Source organism: Aythya fuligula, chromosome 5 (genome assembly GCF_009819795.1).
Source record: "Aythya fuligula isolate bAytFul2 chromosome 5, bAytFul2.pri, whole genome shotgun sequence".
Taxonomy (NCBI): Eukaryota; Metazoa; Chordata; class Aves; order Anseriformes; family Anatidae; genus Aythya; species Aythya fuligula.
In genome coordinates, this window is record NC_045563.1 from 23,248,951 (window position 1) to 23,264,699 (window position 15,749).

The following is a 15,749-nucleotide window of genomic DNA, read 5'->3' on the forward strand; positions in this document are numbered from 1 at the left end:
GATTGTAGCAGTAGTAAAGGGAAGTAATCTGCTGCTCTGTTATATATTACTTGTTTGACTGCTTTTTAACATGAACTTCCTGTGTTTTTCAAAACCCAGAGAACTTGAGAAGGGGGTTTGGGAAAAGGCTAACTTTCCATTGCCTTTTATTTAATAGACATGTAGAAAAAAACAAAGTTCCTTCTGCTATTGGCTTAAGTCCTCAGCAGAAGAGAGAAGTCCTACTGCTGGGAGAAAAGAGTTTGGAGGACTTTTTTGTTGTTACTCTTGGTTTGGGTTTGTTTTCATTATGGATTTTGGGGTTTGTTCTAATGTACAGCTACTGTAAATCAAATTGTGGGTCAAAGATGAAGGAAAAGGGAGAAGCCCTGATACCGCAGTATACCTCAGCTATTTTGGGTATAGGGCATTTACGTAGAAACATCATTCTGCTTCCTCCACTTCTAACATCCCAAAATGAATTTTGTGTATAGCACGAAGGTTGTTGACACACAAATTTGCAAAGAAATTATAATACTGTTTTACTTTTTTTAAAAAAGAGCTCCTTCTAGAAAGAGTATATTGTTTGCACAGACATCCAAAAGGAATTGGCCTTTTCCTAGTCTAAAATGGATCAAATGTAGTAGCATAGAATAAAGTAACAGCAAATGCTGCCTTCTAAAAATGTTTTTTTGAGTAATAAAACCTCTCTTTTAACTAAAGCCACCAAAAGGAACAACTTGAAAACTTGAACTGATCCAGCAGTCCCTGAATTCAGTAGCTAGACTTCTCATGGAGAAATCAATAAAATTGGACTCGATGAGATTGTTAGGTCTGAGTGGTTCTTAAAGACCCGGGAAGAATTCTTGAACACAAGTATTCAGTGACTTAAAGAAGAAATTATCCATTTTCACTAGCAGGGCCAATTTCGTTCCATTCAAGGCATCTTCAACTGCTTTAAATTTTTTGGATGGTCACGTTATCCATGTGAGAATTTTTGCAAGTCACTTTGAAGAAATAAGGTTATAAGGTTAACATCTTAACTATACGCATTATTTAAAAACATAAATATATGCATTTCAGCACAAAACATTCCTTTGCAATGTATTTCTTTTGTCTTTCTTACGTCATTTTATATACAGCTTTTCTTGCTTTTTTTTTTTTGTTTTGCTTTTAACAGAATAGTATTTTTTTTTTTCTTTCATTGCAGGTATTTATTTATTTACGGATGTTTGCAACTGACAGTGGGTTTGAGATACTGCCTTGTAATCGGTATTCTTCTGAGCAAAACGGAGCCAAAATAGTTGCAACGAAAGAATGGTAAGTAATACAGCTTACTGTTGCATTCTGTTTCTGCCTGTTATTTATTGTTTCTACTTATAAATCAAATTTGGGAATTTTTCTTTGACTAGTTAATACATGCTACATGCATCCATGAGGTATTCCCTTGTATAGCTGGACTTAGTCACAGAGTTTTCAATATACACATTTGTTACCTTGTTTCTGTCGGATAATTATTTTCCTCAAATCATTAGTCATTCGTTTGCTATGAGAAACAAACCCATGTCAAGACTCGGATGATGTCAGATTTGTTACAAAACAGGTAATTGAGGGGAGGAATGAGTTTTCTACCATTGTGAAACTGAAGGATGTTATTTGCATATTTTGATTGTGAAAGATAAATATCTCTTGGAAGCACAAAGCTGGAACCCTGGTGTATTTTTCCCTTCTCCTTTTTTCCTGTTTGAGTTTCAAGATAGACCTGTCAGTGGCAGCACTACAAGATAGCCAAATTAACCCAGATTTTAAAATTAATTTTCCCTTTCCTCACCTCCTCCCTCCCCCAGACATTTCTGTTTGCTTTGCTGTGTGTCTCTGGATGCTCGTAACAGCACATCCGGGATGATGATATGCTATTCTGTGCTGGGTAGGATTGAGTGGCTAGGCATTACACTGGCAGCATACCAAATAACCATGCTGTTACTGTGGGGCTGGGGCCTCAATATGTGGGAGAGCAAGCTTCAAGAAGGCTGAGGCCAGTTTCTATATCATGACTATAGCTGGAAGTTCCACAATCATGGTATAATCTTTTTGTGTGTGTGTGTGGTTTGTTTTTTTTTGTGTGTGTGTGATTTTGTTTTTAATTCTCCCTTGCCTGATTCTTTGGGGTAGAAGCTTTGTATATTTAGATGTGTTGAAAATGAATCAACTTCTTGTGCTCAAAATCCTGCCTGACAACCTGAGCGAGACAAACAAAAGTCGTGCTCCAAAATAGCTGGAAAATAGTCAGTAGTTTGAAAACTACTGTTCAGACATAATGCTAATAAGGAATGTTGAGCAGTCCCTATAAAAGGATAATTTTGCACTTAAAATGCTTGGTTTGAGGGAGTAAGTAAAAATGAAAAAAAATCATTTTAGTTTTAACAACTGTAGTAGATGAAGTAATCGACTCTCAGTCTCTTGCTTGTTTCTTCAGAGACCATAGAAACAATGACGATGATGTCTGTCAGAAGTGATGCATTTGGTACTGTATAGTACTATATATATATATATACACATACATATATACACTGTATATATATACAGTACTATATAGTACTGTACAATACTGTATATAGTACTACACAGTACCAAATACAACATTTATTTCATATAGATGAAAAAATATACTTATCCTAACTATTGACAGCTTTTTTTTTTTTGTGAAGAAATGCCATGCTATTATACTTCGTAATTTTTGATACATATTCTTATTTTTACTACTACTTACAATAAAGGAAACGGAATGATAAAATAGAATTACTTGTTGGGTGTATTGCCGAACTATCAGAAATGGAAGAAAACATGCTGCTGAGACATGGGGAAAACGACTTCAGTGTAATGTATTCCACACGGAAAAACTGTGCACAGCTGTGGCTTGGTCCTGCTGCATTTATCAATCATGGTGAGTAACAAATATAGGAACTACGTTGAATGACACAAGCAATTCTGTTCAAAGGTGTTATTGTATGTGAGATAAATGACACGGGAATTTAGAGAAAATACCTGAATCTGTTATACTGGAGTAGTGCAGGACAAAGCTCTGTTGGGAGTTTAACAAACAACAGCTAATGAGCTATGAACTGGGAAAGTCAAAGGAGGCTCTGGAGAGCGATGCCTTCTTCCTTCACAGAGGTTTTGGAACTGGCGGTTGAATTAGTGGAGCGCATTGGGGTCTACTCTGTCTTGCTGTAGCAAAGTTTGTGAACGTAGTCAGCTGTAACGTATTTTTTAGGTGAACTCATTGTGGCTCCTTCAATCTTGTACGCAGACCCTTTGCTTATTCTGTTGCATTTGTATGCTGAAGGAGAAGTGAGTAGGATTTACCATAAACCCTGTTACCTTAAAAATGAGGGAATTTGAAAACTTGCAGGTAGCATAAGAAGAGCTCAGGAACCAAATGATATCAAAGTGAATATCTCCTGGTACATACCTTCATGCAATACTAATATGACTCCCAGTATTTAGTTGAGATTCTAGAGTTACTGAAGTCAGAGTGAATCCTTACTTTAGATATCTACAACTATTCATGTTTCAGGTCTTATCAACAGTTAATTGACTTTATCTTTTGGACCTTTTTCAGATTGCAGACCTAACTGTAAGGTAAGCAAGACATTAAAAATAAATAAATAAAACACCCCACTCCTATATTTTTTTTTGTCCCTTCACCTTTTCCTCCCCAGCTGTTTTACTTCTTGTTTTCTCACTTAGATACTGTTCAACCTTAATGACTAGCCTTTCTTTTACTTTTTTTTTCCTCCCCTTCCTGTCATCTTCTTCCCAAGTTTGTGTCAACTGGAAGAGATACAGCATGTGTGAAAGCTCTAAGAGATATTGAGCCTGGAGAAGAAATCTCTTGTTACTACGGAGATGGATTTTTTGGAGAAAATAATGAATACTGCGAATGTTACACCTGTGAAAGGTATGTGTTGATATAAGTAAGTTTCCAATTGAAAGTTGATATAAATAAGTTTCCCAATTGGGCATATTCATGATATATTTTGTGAAACTGAAGGCACCTGGTTATGAGTACTCCAATCTTTGATATATTATTATTGCCTTCTAATTATTCATCATAATGATTTTTTTTAATTGTTACTGAATTATCTTGTTTCCTGATAACTCCTGCATTCTGTTTTTCTTTTAGTTTTCTGTCTTAGAAATAGCCAGAATGACAAAAAGTAGTCTAGATTCTTCAAAATATTTTTCTGAATAAGGTAGAATTGCAAGGAAAAGCAGTTTAGCTGCTATGAGCTCATTAGCATCTGGCTCCTAATAGCAGCTTTTTTTTTTTTTTTTTTTTCCACTAGAGAAGGCAAATTTCTCTGTTAATCTGAAGTCCTGTTCTGATGGAAATAGGCAAAGTAGTTTTCACCTTATATTACTAGAACTTAATTGTTTATTGAAGGTCTACAAGTTTGGACAGTACTTGACTGTATCTGTCCATTGCACCATAACAGCAAACTTGTTTCTATTTGTTTTTTACCCAGGTTATCACAACCTAGCTTCTTCACAAAATCAGTTGAAAGAATTTCATAGTTGTTTCCTGCCATGGCTAAACAACTTCTTACCTTGAGCATGGTGGTTCAACATGATTTGTGCCAGCCTTGCCTGGTTCCAAGAGGAACTATGCAGAACCCATAACAATTCTGTTAGTTTGAGCTAATTGTAGAGAGAAGAAACCTATGAAGGACAAAATATTAATAATATTGAGAAATAGTTTAATGCATACATATGTAAATAGTTTCATTACCAACCTTAATTTTTACTAGCTACTATGGTCACTAACAATTCTTGCAATTCAAGGGAAGACCTGCTGCTGTGGGCCTCCAAGGTCATATGATGTTGGTAGATCATTCCAAGTGAAGGCTACAGTCTTAGGATTTATCTAAAGAGTTATTAGTAAAAATGTACATCAGTCCTGGGAGCTGTTAAGTGTTGAATAAATGGGTACCATTTAATATTTTTCCTTGCTTCTTGGAGAGAGATGTTTCTTTTTCTTTTTGCTCAAGTTTCTTTGTTGCTTTTGATGTAATATGGACATACTTCCTTGCAGGACAGACCAAGATCTTGTGTCAGAATATTTTTTCAAACTAGTCATCTTTGGATTTTAAGTCCATGAAAATGTTGTAGTTTAAAGCTAAGACTTTGGTAATTCTCATTTCAAGAATCTACTTTTCAGTCACAAAATTATGTTACAGAAGTCAAATATGGGAAGTTTTGAGTTTAAGGAAGCTGAGCAAGGGAAAATGAGTCTTTAATAGCACAGATAAGCCAACCTAATGGATGACTATGTTATGAAAAAGGAGATGTGTAGTGAAGTCAGTCATCTCACTGAACACCAGGAAAAATAATTTTTAAGTGATGACATTTTGACTATTCTGCAAAGATTGTTAATTTTGTAATGTTAAAATGCTAGACTTGTAAGAGCCTAGGGGATATACTTGGGAGCTGAGGGAAGATGAGCACTGTACAAATATTTTTAAGCCTCCAAAAACCATCACCAAGAAAATGTGCATTCACACTGTTAGGTGAGCGAGCATGCTGTTCATGATGTCTAACTGGGATAACTGGGCACCGAAGATGTGTCAGAAGGCAGTTGTGGTTATTTATGGCATTGATCTGAAGCGACTGCTGCTTGTGCTGGGTTCAGCCTAGTATCTTATTTTAGCTGCCTGTAATTTGTGGAATTGAAAATAATACTGAAAGAATGTTCCATATCAAAGAAATACCAGTTAATTTGAGAACAATTATTGTATATGCATAATAATATTTAACCCTGTGACACTTGAGATCCTCTCCAATCTCTTTCCGGCGTACTTTTGGTTACGCTTTGTGGATTTTCTTCCAGTGCAGCACACTGGAATCCAAACTGAAGTTGTCTTCGATAATTCTCCAAAGTGCAAGCTTACTGGATGACAAGTACCAAAGTGAACATGGTGGTAGTGTTTGAAATGCAAGTGATGGAATTCTTAATCTCCACCCTTTTCTGTGATTAATTTTTTTAAAAAAAGTTTCAAGTTAACTCAGATGTTTTTGTGGTAAATAAAGACTAAAAGTATGTCAGTTCCAAAAGTAAACAGAAATATGAGATAATCTTATTCGATTTTATGCACTTTATAACTCTTGCTGATGCAGTAACAAGCATTGTAACTGCAGCTAGCTTTTTTTTAATTAGGCTGTTGTGAGTAAGAAAAATAATTAATTTAAACTGTTACCTCAGTTGATTTCAAGTAGTGTTTTGGACTACTGTATTTCATTTTCACCTGTATAACTTCATTATGAAAACGTACTAAAATAGACAAAAAGCAAAATTGCAAATTAGGTTTGTTCTTCTTCCAATAAATATATGGAAGGTATTTCGGAACTTCTTGCTGAAAAGAGATATCTATGTGGATATTTGTAGGCTGTTTTAATAAAATGTTAATAAATTCAATGGTTCTTGATATTGTTTATCCAAACACAACAAGATTCAGACTAACATATGAAACAAAGATGTAAGTTTATACTAACAGCTATTAATATATTGTCATCCTCTTCTTTACAGACGCGGAACTGGTGCTTTTAAATCAAGAGTGGGATTGCCTGCACCTACTCCTGTGATTAATAGTAAATATGGACTGAGAGAAACAGATAAACGATTGAATAGACTCAAAAAGTTGGGTGACAGCAGCAAAAATTCAGACAGCCAGTCTGTCAGCTCTAACACTGATGCAGATACCACTCAGGAAAAAGCTAATGCAAGTAAGTATGGGAAAAACTTGGAGTGCAGGACTAAAGGATTCATAAAAAAATGAAAAACTTTCACTGTGATGGAATTGCTGTCTTAATGTTGAGATGCATCTCAAATACTGTTTTTTAGAACTAATTGATTCAGGAATTCAAAGGTAATTTATATAGCAATTTAACAGATTTCCTTAAGCCTTTCTGTGATGAAAGGTAGTACATTCTTATTTTGTTTGTATGTTCTCATTTTCGTTTTTTATGTACACCAGTAGCTAATAGCTAGTGACATATTTCTAAATTTGTCAGCTAAAGAGCTCTGTTGGGAAGTTACATACTTCAGAAATATGGGAAATAATCACATGCAGTACTATTGCTTAGGAAAGAAAGCTCATAGAGCTTGAGGTATCTACATTCTGTAGGAAAACAGTTTTTATATAAATACTCCTAGTTGAGATTACCAAGCAAAATAGTCACTTCCTGTAGAGATGCTTTAAACTGAGCACCTATTCCCTTTACACATCCAGGACTGATAGTTTAAATACCTCTTCTGAAGTGACAGTGTACAGTTAGTAATCTCAGAAGAAATGGGAGGGGTTTTTTGTTTCTGATGCTCTTGACACTCACTACTTGATGAAGAGAAGTCTCATTTTTTCCTCACAGAATATAGGCAAGATATAAGTAATTTCAACTTTGACTTAACTAACAGTTTTTGAGTCACTTCAAATATTTTGGTTCCATATGTCTCCTGTTTGCTGCTCTGAAGCTGAAAAACAAAACAAACAAACAAAAAAACACAACCTTTTCCCAGTTATATGATCTCTAGCTATAAAGCTTTGGAGTTGTAGCTTTGCTTGAGCAGGCTATGCTCAGTTGCTTATCGCTGTAAGTAACAGACAACTGGAGACTTGAAAATGAAATCATTACAGTAGTTAAGTTTTGGGTTTGTCTCCCCAAAAGAAAAAATCCTGGGATTAAAACAAGAGCTTGCTGATCCTCTGCTTTTGCTGGAATAATGCTCAGTAAATGCTGAGGATCATGCATGATCAATTTGTGGAAAATTCAGTAGAAGAAGAAACTGAATAAAAATAAAACAAAACAAACAAAAACCCACCAAACTGCATATATTAGAGGTAGTAAGGGAAGTGTACCTGGAATGTAGAAGTACTTTTGACTTTTTTGACAATCTTTTCATCTCTGAGTTGCACATTAGTCAGTTTGTCTCCTTACTGCATACTCTATAGGCCATTTGACATATTCTGATTAAAGTGATTGCTAGAGCCGTAGTTAGTTAAAGTTTTGATTAAAAATAAATAAAATAACTACAGTGTTTGGGGAGTGGGAACCTTGGGTTAAATCAGTGTCATTAACACCTCTTTCTTTTGCAGCTAACAGAAAATCTTCAATTGGTGTAAAAAAGAACGGCAAAAATAGAACATTAACCAGACAGTCTATATCAAGAATTCCAGCATCATCAAATTCTACCTCATCTAAACTAACTCATCTAAATAATTCCAGGGTACCAAAGAGACTGAAAAAGCCTGCAAAGCCTTTACTTTCGAAGATTAAGCTGAGAAATCAGTGCAAAAGGCCAGAGCAGAAGAACGCTTCTAGAAAGCTCGAAATGGGAAATTTAGTTCTCAAAGAGCCTAAAGTAGTTTTATATAAAAACTTGCCCATTAAAAAAGATAAAGAATTAGAGGGACCAGTCAAAGTTGCAGTCTCTAGTGGATGCTTAACAAGGCATGCAGCAAGGGAGTATAAACTGAATTCTGTGAAAGGTGCTCATGAGCATGGTGATATACCACCCTGCACATACATAACAAGGAGGTCAATGAGAACAAGGATGAGTTTGAAGGAGACCTCTGACATAAAGCTTGAACCAAATACATTGGATAGCTATAAGAATAACTTGACTGGAACGCGATCGGACGTTTTAGAGCAGCAGTCTCATGTGACAAATGAAAATGATCTGGCTCATGGAGCATCACATAAAGGGGAGGTTAGGTGCCAGAAAAACGATGCAGGCATGTCAAAAAAGAAGTCTCGACAAGGAAAAGTGGCGAAACCACCTGCAAAAACAGATGAAACTGATAGTACGCACAATACACCCGTGACCGATGAAGTACCAGATTTGATCAGTTCTCATTCAGAACACGGAGAGAGGAATAATGTGGTAGAGACACCTGTTGGCTATAAAGACTGCGTCCCTGGATCTGGTGGCTGCTCTGTTGTAACATCTGACAATTTTAAAGCGAAGGACAGCTTTAGAACTGCAAAAAGTAAAAAGAAAAGACGAATCACGAGGTATGATGCACAACTAATCCTTGAAAATAGCTCTGGGATCCCTAAACTGACTCTTCGTAGACGCCACGATAGCAGTAGCAAGGCAAATGACCAAGAAAATGATGGAATGAATTCTTCAAAAATAAGCATCAAATTAAGTAAAGACCATGAAAAAGATAATAATTTATATGTAGCAAAGCTAAATAATGGGTTTAACTCAGGATCAGGCAATAGTTCAACAAAATTAAAAATACAGCTAAAACGAGAGGAAGAAAACCGAGGAACGTACCCTGAGGACCTTCATGAAAATGGTGTGTGTTGTAGTGAAACTCTCTCCCTTTTGGAGTCGAGAATGGAGGTAGATGATTATGCTCAGTATGAGGAGGAAACAGCAGATGAATCTTCATCAGAAGAAGATGATGAAGAGGAAGATGATTATGATGATGAATTCGATGACTTTATTCCTCTTCCTCCAGCAAAGAGATTAAGGCTCATTGTTGGCAAGGATTCAATAGATATTGATATTTCTTCCAGGAGGAGAGAAGATCAGTCTTTAAGGCTCAATGCATAAGCTTATAGGTCTTAAACTGACCTGGATGTCATTTTTAAAAAATAAAAATTTAAAAATTAAAAAAAAAAAAAAACAACAATAAAAATTCCATTTGATTATTCCTCAACTGAAGAACTCTCTGAAAGACTTAGTGGCAGCACTTCTTTATTGTTTATTCACCTATCAACATAATATTGTAGAAAGTGTACAGCATACTGACTCTTCTTAAGTCTGATTTGTGCAGATTTTTATTGTACTTTTTAATAGCCTTCTTATGTGCAATTCTAAGTTAGAGTAAGAGGTAATGCTCTGTTGTAAAATAAAGGCTCAAGCAAAGTTATGAAATTGCATCAAATCTTTTCCATGCAGGACAATGAGAATACAGTGTGGCTACACAATTATTTTTGATCTGTAAGAGCATTAGTTTGCTCTTACAATATTTGACTAAACAATTAAAAAAAAAAATCATAGTAGCAGCATATTTAAGGTTTTCTAGTATATGTTAATATCACCAGCAATGAACTACAGCTTTTCAATTTATTTGCTAGATGTTTTTTTCCCCTTGGAGTTTGTCAGTTTTAACACTGTATGCTGTCCCAGACGTACTGTTTGTGGCCTTTGTTATAGTAGCAAACCGTTGGTTGGAAGTCAAATTGATTTCTTTAAAAAAAAGAAAAAAAAATTAAAAGGTGTTGACAATTTGCTGACTTTTTAGTACATTATATGTACAAGGGTAGCAGTATGCAGAATAAAAGTTTGGATATGGTGTATTTATTGCTTGTTATGTAAATTAAACACCTTGTATTTAACACTTTTCAATACTTTTAGATAAAATTGTTCTTTGCAAGAATGATTGGTGCTTATTTTTTCAAGAATTTGCTGTGAAATAATGTGATTACAACGGGCAACATTTATCCAATGAACTGCAGCTATCCTGAATTGGTTCTTCATATTTTTTCTGTTGCACTTGTAAAATGCTACAAGGAATTTAAAGAAAATCTATTCACTTTAACTTATGATAGTTTTATGAAATTAAAAACAACTAAGTCACAGCTTTTGTTCTGTGGTAACCTATAAAATGTTTGTCTTTTAAGAACCAGTTGTAAAAGACTGAAAAAATATGTATATGTTGTAAATATTTGTGTGTTGTGAGAAATTTTGTCATAAGAAATTGAGATAACTTGCCAGAAGGGTTTTTAAGTTTAGAAATACATCCATGCCAATAAAATAGGAACTTGTAAACCTAGTTTTAAACTCTGCATCAGTTGGAGTTCTTTGCTTTTATGTAGTTCACTTGATACTTCAGAGTCTACTTTATAACAATGAAGAGCACCAGGGCAATGTTTGGCTCCTTTTTTTTTTTTTTTTTTTTTTTTTTTTTTTTTTTTTTTTTAATAAAAGAACGTTAGGAAAACTTACCACTTGTGGGCACAATGAACTTGTTCTTATGTATAAATCAGCTAATTTGCAGACCTGTTTCAAGGAAACTCTTTAAAGTTACCGTATTTCATAGTTGTCATAACTGTGTAGCAGTTTGGTATTTGTGTTCTTACTCAACCATGGGTTAAGGTTTAGAGTTCTTGTATCGAAGGGTGTAGAAACAGAAGTCACATCAAAAACCACGTACTGTTGTATTAGTTTAATCCCCTCTTAATTGCATAGTATTTTCATGTCAAGTCCAACCCTCTCTGCCCAGAGGAGCAAGAAATTGAGTTATGTGACAGCTGTCCTACCCAGGTTTGAAAGCACTGAGTAACGTGTGAGTAGATTTGCGTATGAGCTGAGCAGAGGGGTCTGGCCAGCTCTGACCCTCGCGTCTGTATTCTGAGCAGAGAATTAAGTGTAGAATTAAACACAACACTTGTAACTTCATTTTCACAATGTCCAGTCTTTGTTAAAGGCCAGCTGTGTCTCATGTACAGTGTGTGTGTGTATATAAATATATATATATATGAGGGATTTTTTCATCAGACGTGGTTGACTGAAGGCTGAATGCAAAAGGCTTGGGTAAGTATGCTGACGTTTCTGAGTCCTGAGTCAGCTGTGGGGGATCATCTTGTGGGCTTTGTAGTTGGAGTGCATCGTGTGTAACCTAGTTTTTCAGTGACTCACTTTCAATGAGAAGAGAATTGAAGAATTATTAAAGAATTCCCTTGTGGTAGGAAATTCACCAGCAAACGGTTAATGACAAATACGGCTCTTTCTCCAAACCCTCACTCCTGTTTTCACTGGGTGAAAATCCACGTGGCTGTATGAGCAAAGGACGGGACGTGTCCAACATGATGCTCAGTGTAGTGTGCACAGGGACAGCAGCCCTCCAGTTCCCCTTCTTGGCTCCGCAGTTATTCTTTCTTCCATTCTACTTCCATTACAAGTAGAAAACTTCCCTGGGATAGCTGTTCCTACTAACTCATATTTCAACGTGGGCTGGTTTTGGCTGTCAGGTGTAACAGGCTGCAAGGCTAAAGAAATGCTCCAAGCACCCCAGAGACAGCGGGTTGGCTGCTGCTTTACAAGCATCCTTGCACAAGTGGTGCGTGCTGAGGGCCCTTATAGGTGAGGGCAGGGTTAGCAAGAGCTTTTGGATGTGGGTGGTAGGAAGGATAGCTCTGTAACTTGGCTGGCTTGTGTCTTTGGCGTGGAGAGTCAATAGGGAGCAACAGTAAGGCAAAAGCAGGTGATTCTATTTCCCATGTCTCTTTGGCATATAAAATTCATAATTTATAGTTTTATAAGTATTATAATTTCATAGTCATTTCCAGAGTGATTTGGCTAGAAATAGCCAAATAGGAATCAAGCCCTCACCATTTCAGATGTTCAGGAAAGTTGCCCTGGACATCAGGGAATTTGTGGAAAGTTGCTTATGCAAAGAAGCAGCCTTCTGGTTTCTGCAAGCAGCAGAAGCTTGCAATTGTGAAATGCTCTTGTCACATTGTCTGAAATGTGTCTGAGCTAATCAAGCATCTTCACGTCTACCTCATCTGTAGCTGAAGCAGCCTACCAGCAGGGTTTGGACTTCAAAAATTATTTCTCATAAAATTGTTCCAGATTTTCTGCAAGACTTTTATGAACGTCCTGTTACTGGGGGTGTTGCAAAGTTTTTTTTTCCCCTGGCATATTTGCTGGCAATGGGGCGTTCCTGTGTCTGCTTTGAGCGCTCGGGTATTTGTTTCTTGCAGGTTACTGTCACTCAGTGTTGTTCCAGTTACCTTACCTGCCAGTATGTGATAAATGCATCCCAGGAGCTCCCCAAAGCATGGATCCGGGTCTGCTTTTGGCTCACCTTTTTGGTTTGTTTGGTCAGTTTTGCTTAGAGCTGCCAGTGCGCGCTCTTTAAAATAAACTCAGGAACATAATTCCTCTGCTCCCCACGTTGCTCTGGTTTGAAGGCTGGGGATCTGTGTGGAGTAAGACTTACTGAAAACAAAAAGCAAAGTCACTTAAGTTTGCCTTATCTCCTCCGGTATGTGTTTTACTAAATCCTCTTCTCTTCTTTGGGTTGGGTCACAAAGAAACCTATAGCCTCACATAATCCACTGCCCTTTTCTGAACTCCTGGTTTCACAAGTTACCACGTTAAGTTCTCTTTAGCGTCGTTTCATGGCTGTAACACTTAGTACATATCTGCTCTTTATTGCCTGTTACAGCTACTCCTTTTTGCCTCCATGTGACTTCTGTTCTAGTCATAATACCGTGTTTACGCCGATCCCATGAAACATGTTGACAATTGCAAGGCACAGGTGGTTATTTCAACACTATTCCTTCTCTCCACAGGGAAAGGAAATCTGCAGCTTCTCTGAACTAGGCAGCTGCACATGATTTAACTAATTTCACTTCATCCATACATAAAATGTGAGCAGAATAGCCAAGAGCAGCTTGAGAGGTGATGTTGGAGGCCTGTTTGCTGTAGGCACAGGGATGTCGGCTCTGAAACAGGTGTGGATGGGACCAGCTAGCCTAGGTTGCTCTGGAATTGGTTTGACTCAACAGGCAGACTCGTGGTTTTGGTGGTGGGCTGGTGTGGAGCTACCAATGGGTCCAACAAAACATGGATTTTTCCACTGGTGCTTTATGATACGCATCAGAAGTCAGTTCTATAATTAGATTTACAGGGTTTTTCTGCTCCAATTACTATGTCAGCTGCAACCTTTTACAACAGAATTGCTTGGAAACTGGTAGAACTAAAGTAGAGAATGAAAATCGTAGAATTCTAGAATGGCTTGGGTTGGAAGGGACCATAATGATCGTTTGGTTTTATTTTTTCAAAGTAATCTGTTGATAGCCAAATATCACAAGATACATATTTTTAAATGTTAAAGTATCTGTAGATGCCTTTTCTGCATGCTTTCATTTAAAAATATTTTGAAATGAAAAAATACTTTTGTATTCTTCTGTTGAGGAGGAGGAAGGCATATTTTTGAGGCAGTACATTTTTTTCCCCGTCTTCTCTCAACTTTCTGTTAACTTTTATATTGAATGTTGTAAAATTAAGTGGGAAAAACAGTTTCAACTCCCTCCCAAATCCGCACTGGTCTTACTATGAGCTGCATGCATATGAACAAGTCTAGGGTGAGACCCCTTCTGCAGGGTGAAGCTGGGAATTGTGGAGCAGGCATTTAGTGTCAGAGATGATGCATCTGTTGGCGATGACCAACAGGGAACAGTTCCAGCTTGCGAAACACGCCATGTAATTGAATGAAAATCTTCTCTGGATTAATATTTAAAAATAAATAAATAAATAAAGCCCGAAGCTCTCAGTATGTCTACTTTTAGTTTCCAGCACAGGATGGCAAATGTAATTTCTGTTGAAACTAACCGTGTTTGTGTGTTTTGGTTATTCCAGTTATTTTCAGCAGACACAAAGAGCATCAGGTGTGAACAGCACCAGTTTGTGCTGGTTTACTCTTTTTTTTTTTTTTTTCCCCCTCTCTTTTCTTTAAGGGCTTTTCCAATGTCATGCTTCGGTCCTGTGCAGCTGACGGGCGCGCAAGATGCAGTTGCTGTGCTAGAAATGGTTCATCTATAGAGGGAAAGAAGAATTTTTTGGTCTTTATTATTTTTTTCTCAATCTCTGAATATCTAGCAGTCGGGTCTAGGACTGCAGAGCTAGCAGTCAGCCAGAACCCCGAAGGATGCTCCCAGTGAGTGCTGTTCTTTGCCCTTCTGCTGATGTGGAAAGTTCAGCATCACCTCCAGGACTACTGCCGCAGTCATACTCAGACCTGCCTCCATCCCTGTGCAGATGCAGTGGGGTCACATCTCTTGGTCACATACAGGCACTGCTGGAGCAATCAACAGTGACTGGCACTGGCTGCCAGCATGGGCATCTCTTTGTCACCTCAGCTGCTGAACTGTGTGACAGCATAAATGATCCATCCTGCTATGCCAGGGCTTGTATGCTGCACATACCAAAGGAGGCAGGGACCTGGGAGAGGGAAATGGAAGGCAAAATCCAGTGGTGCTCCTCCCTCGGGATGTTACGATACTGTCTGTCAAAAAGCTGGGACGCACTCCCCCTGCCCACACAGTCACAGGGGTTAATTAGTAATGAGGAAAATGATCCATCCAGCTCTTAGTTTGATTCAGCTTTCTGGGTATGTGCGTAGAGGATAACTTTATATGCGTCCCTGGTCTTGCAGGAGACAGGAGGACTTGCTTGGACACGTGGCTTTGGGATTAAACTTCATAAGACCCTTTGAGGTGACAGCAATATGCTTTAATTGTGTTTCAGTGGCACATCCAGCTTTCTTCTGAATATGACCGCATTCCAAACATTATCATCTTTCTGCTTTTGCTCTGGGGGAACACAGTATTGTCCACGTGGTGTTTTAATCCTTAACTGCTGGATTCTGTTTGTGCACAGTTTTCACGAACAGGATACTCGTGCCCTGCTCATTTCCAAGGTGTTTGCAAAGGAATTCCTTCTTTGTCACAGAAATATTTATGAGAAAGTGCCTTTTTCCTTCTGAAGCTTGTTTAAAAAATAATAATAATAAAATAAAGCAAATAAAACTCAAAACAATACTGTCTCTGTATCCATAGGGAGCTTGTGTTTTCACACAGTAACAGCCTCCTGTTTTTAAACAAAATAAACATGTCCATGACCATGGTGAAGCTCTCAGCCAGGAGTGTCCAGGCATATGCTGGTTCAGGACAGCCACTTTAGCAGTGTT

General features: G+C 37.4%; 1 protein-coding gene across 3 annotated transcripts in view; it reads left to right on the top strand.

Annotated features, from left to right (window-relative positions):
* Positions 1-10,910, top strand: part of KMT5B (lysine methyltransferase 5B) — a 28,478-nt gene extending 17,568 nt beyond the window's left edge. For all 3 annotated transcript variants that reach the window (XM_032188422.1, XM_032188421.1, XM_032188423.1), the window contains exons 5-10: positions 1,190-1,299; positions 2,757-2,923; positions 3,602-3,621; positions 3,804-3,940; positions 6,566-6,762; positions 8,130-10,910. In XM_032188422.1, coding sequence (XP_032044313.1) covers positions 1,190-1,299; positions 2,757-2,923; positions 3,602-3,621; positions 3,804-3,940; positions 6,566-6,762; positions 8,130-9,598 — 2,100 coding nt within the window. In that variant the 3' untranslated portion in view covers positions 9,599-10,910. The remainder of the gene's footprint in view (positions 1-1,189; positions 1,300-2,756; positions 2,924-3,601; positions 3,622-3,803; positions 3,941-6,565; positions 6,763-8,129) is intronic.
* The last annotated feature ends 4,839 nt before the right edge of the window (positions 10,911-15,749 follow it).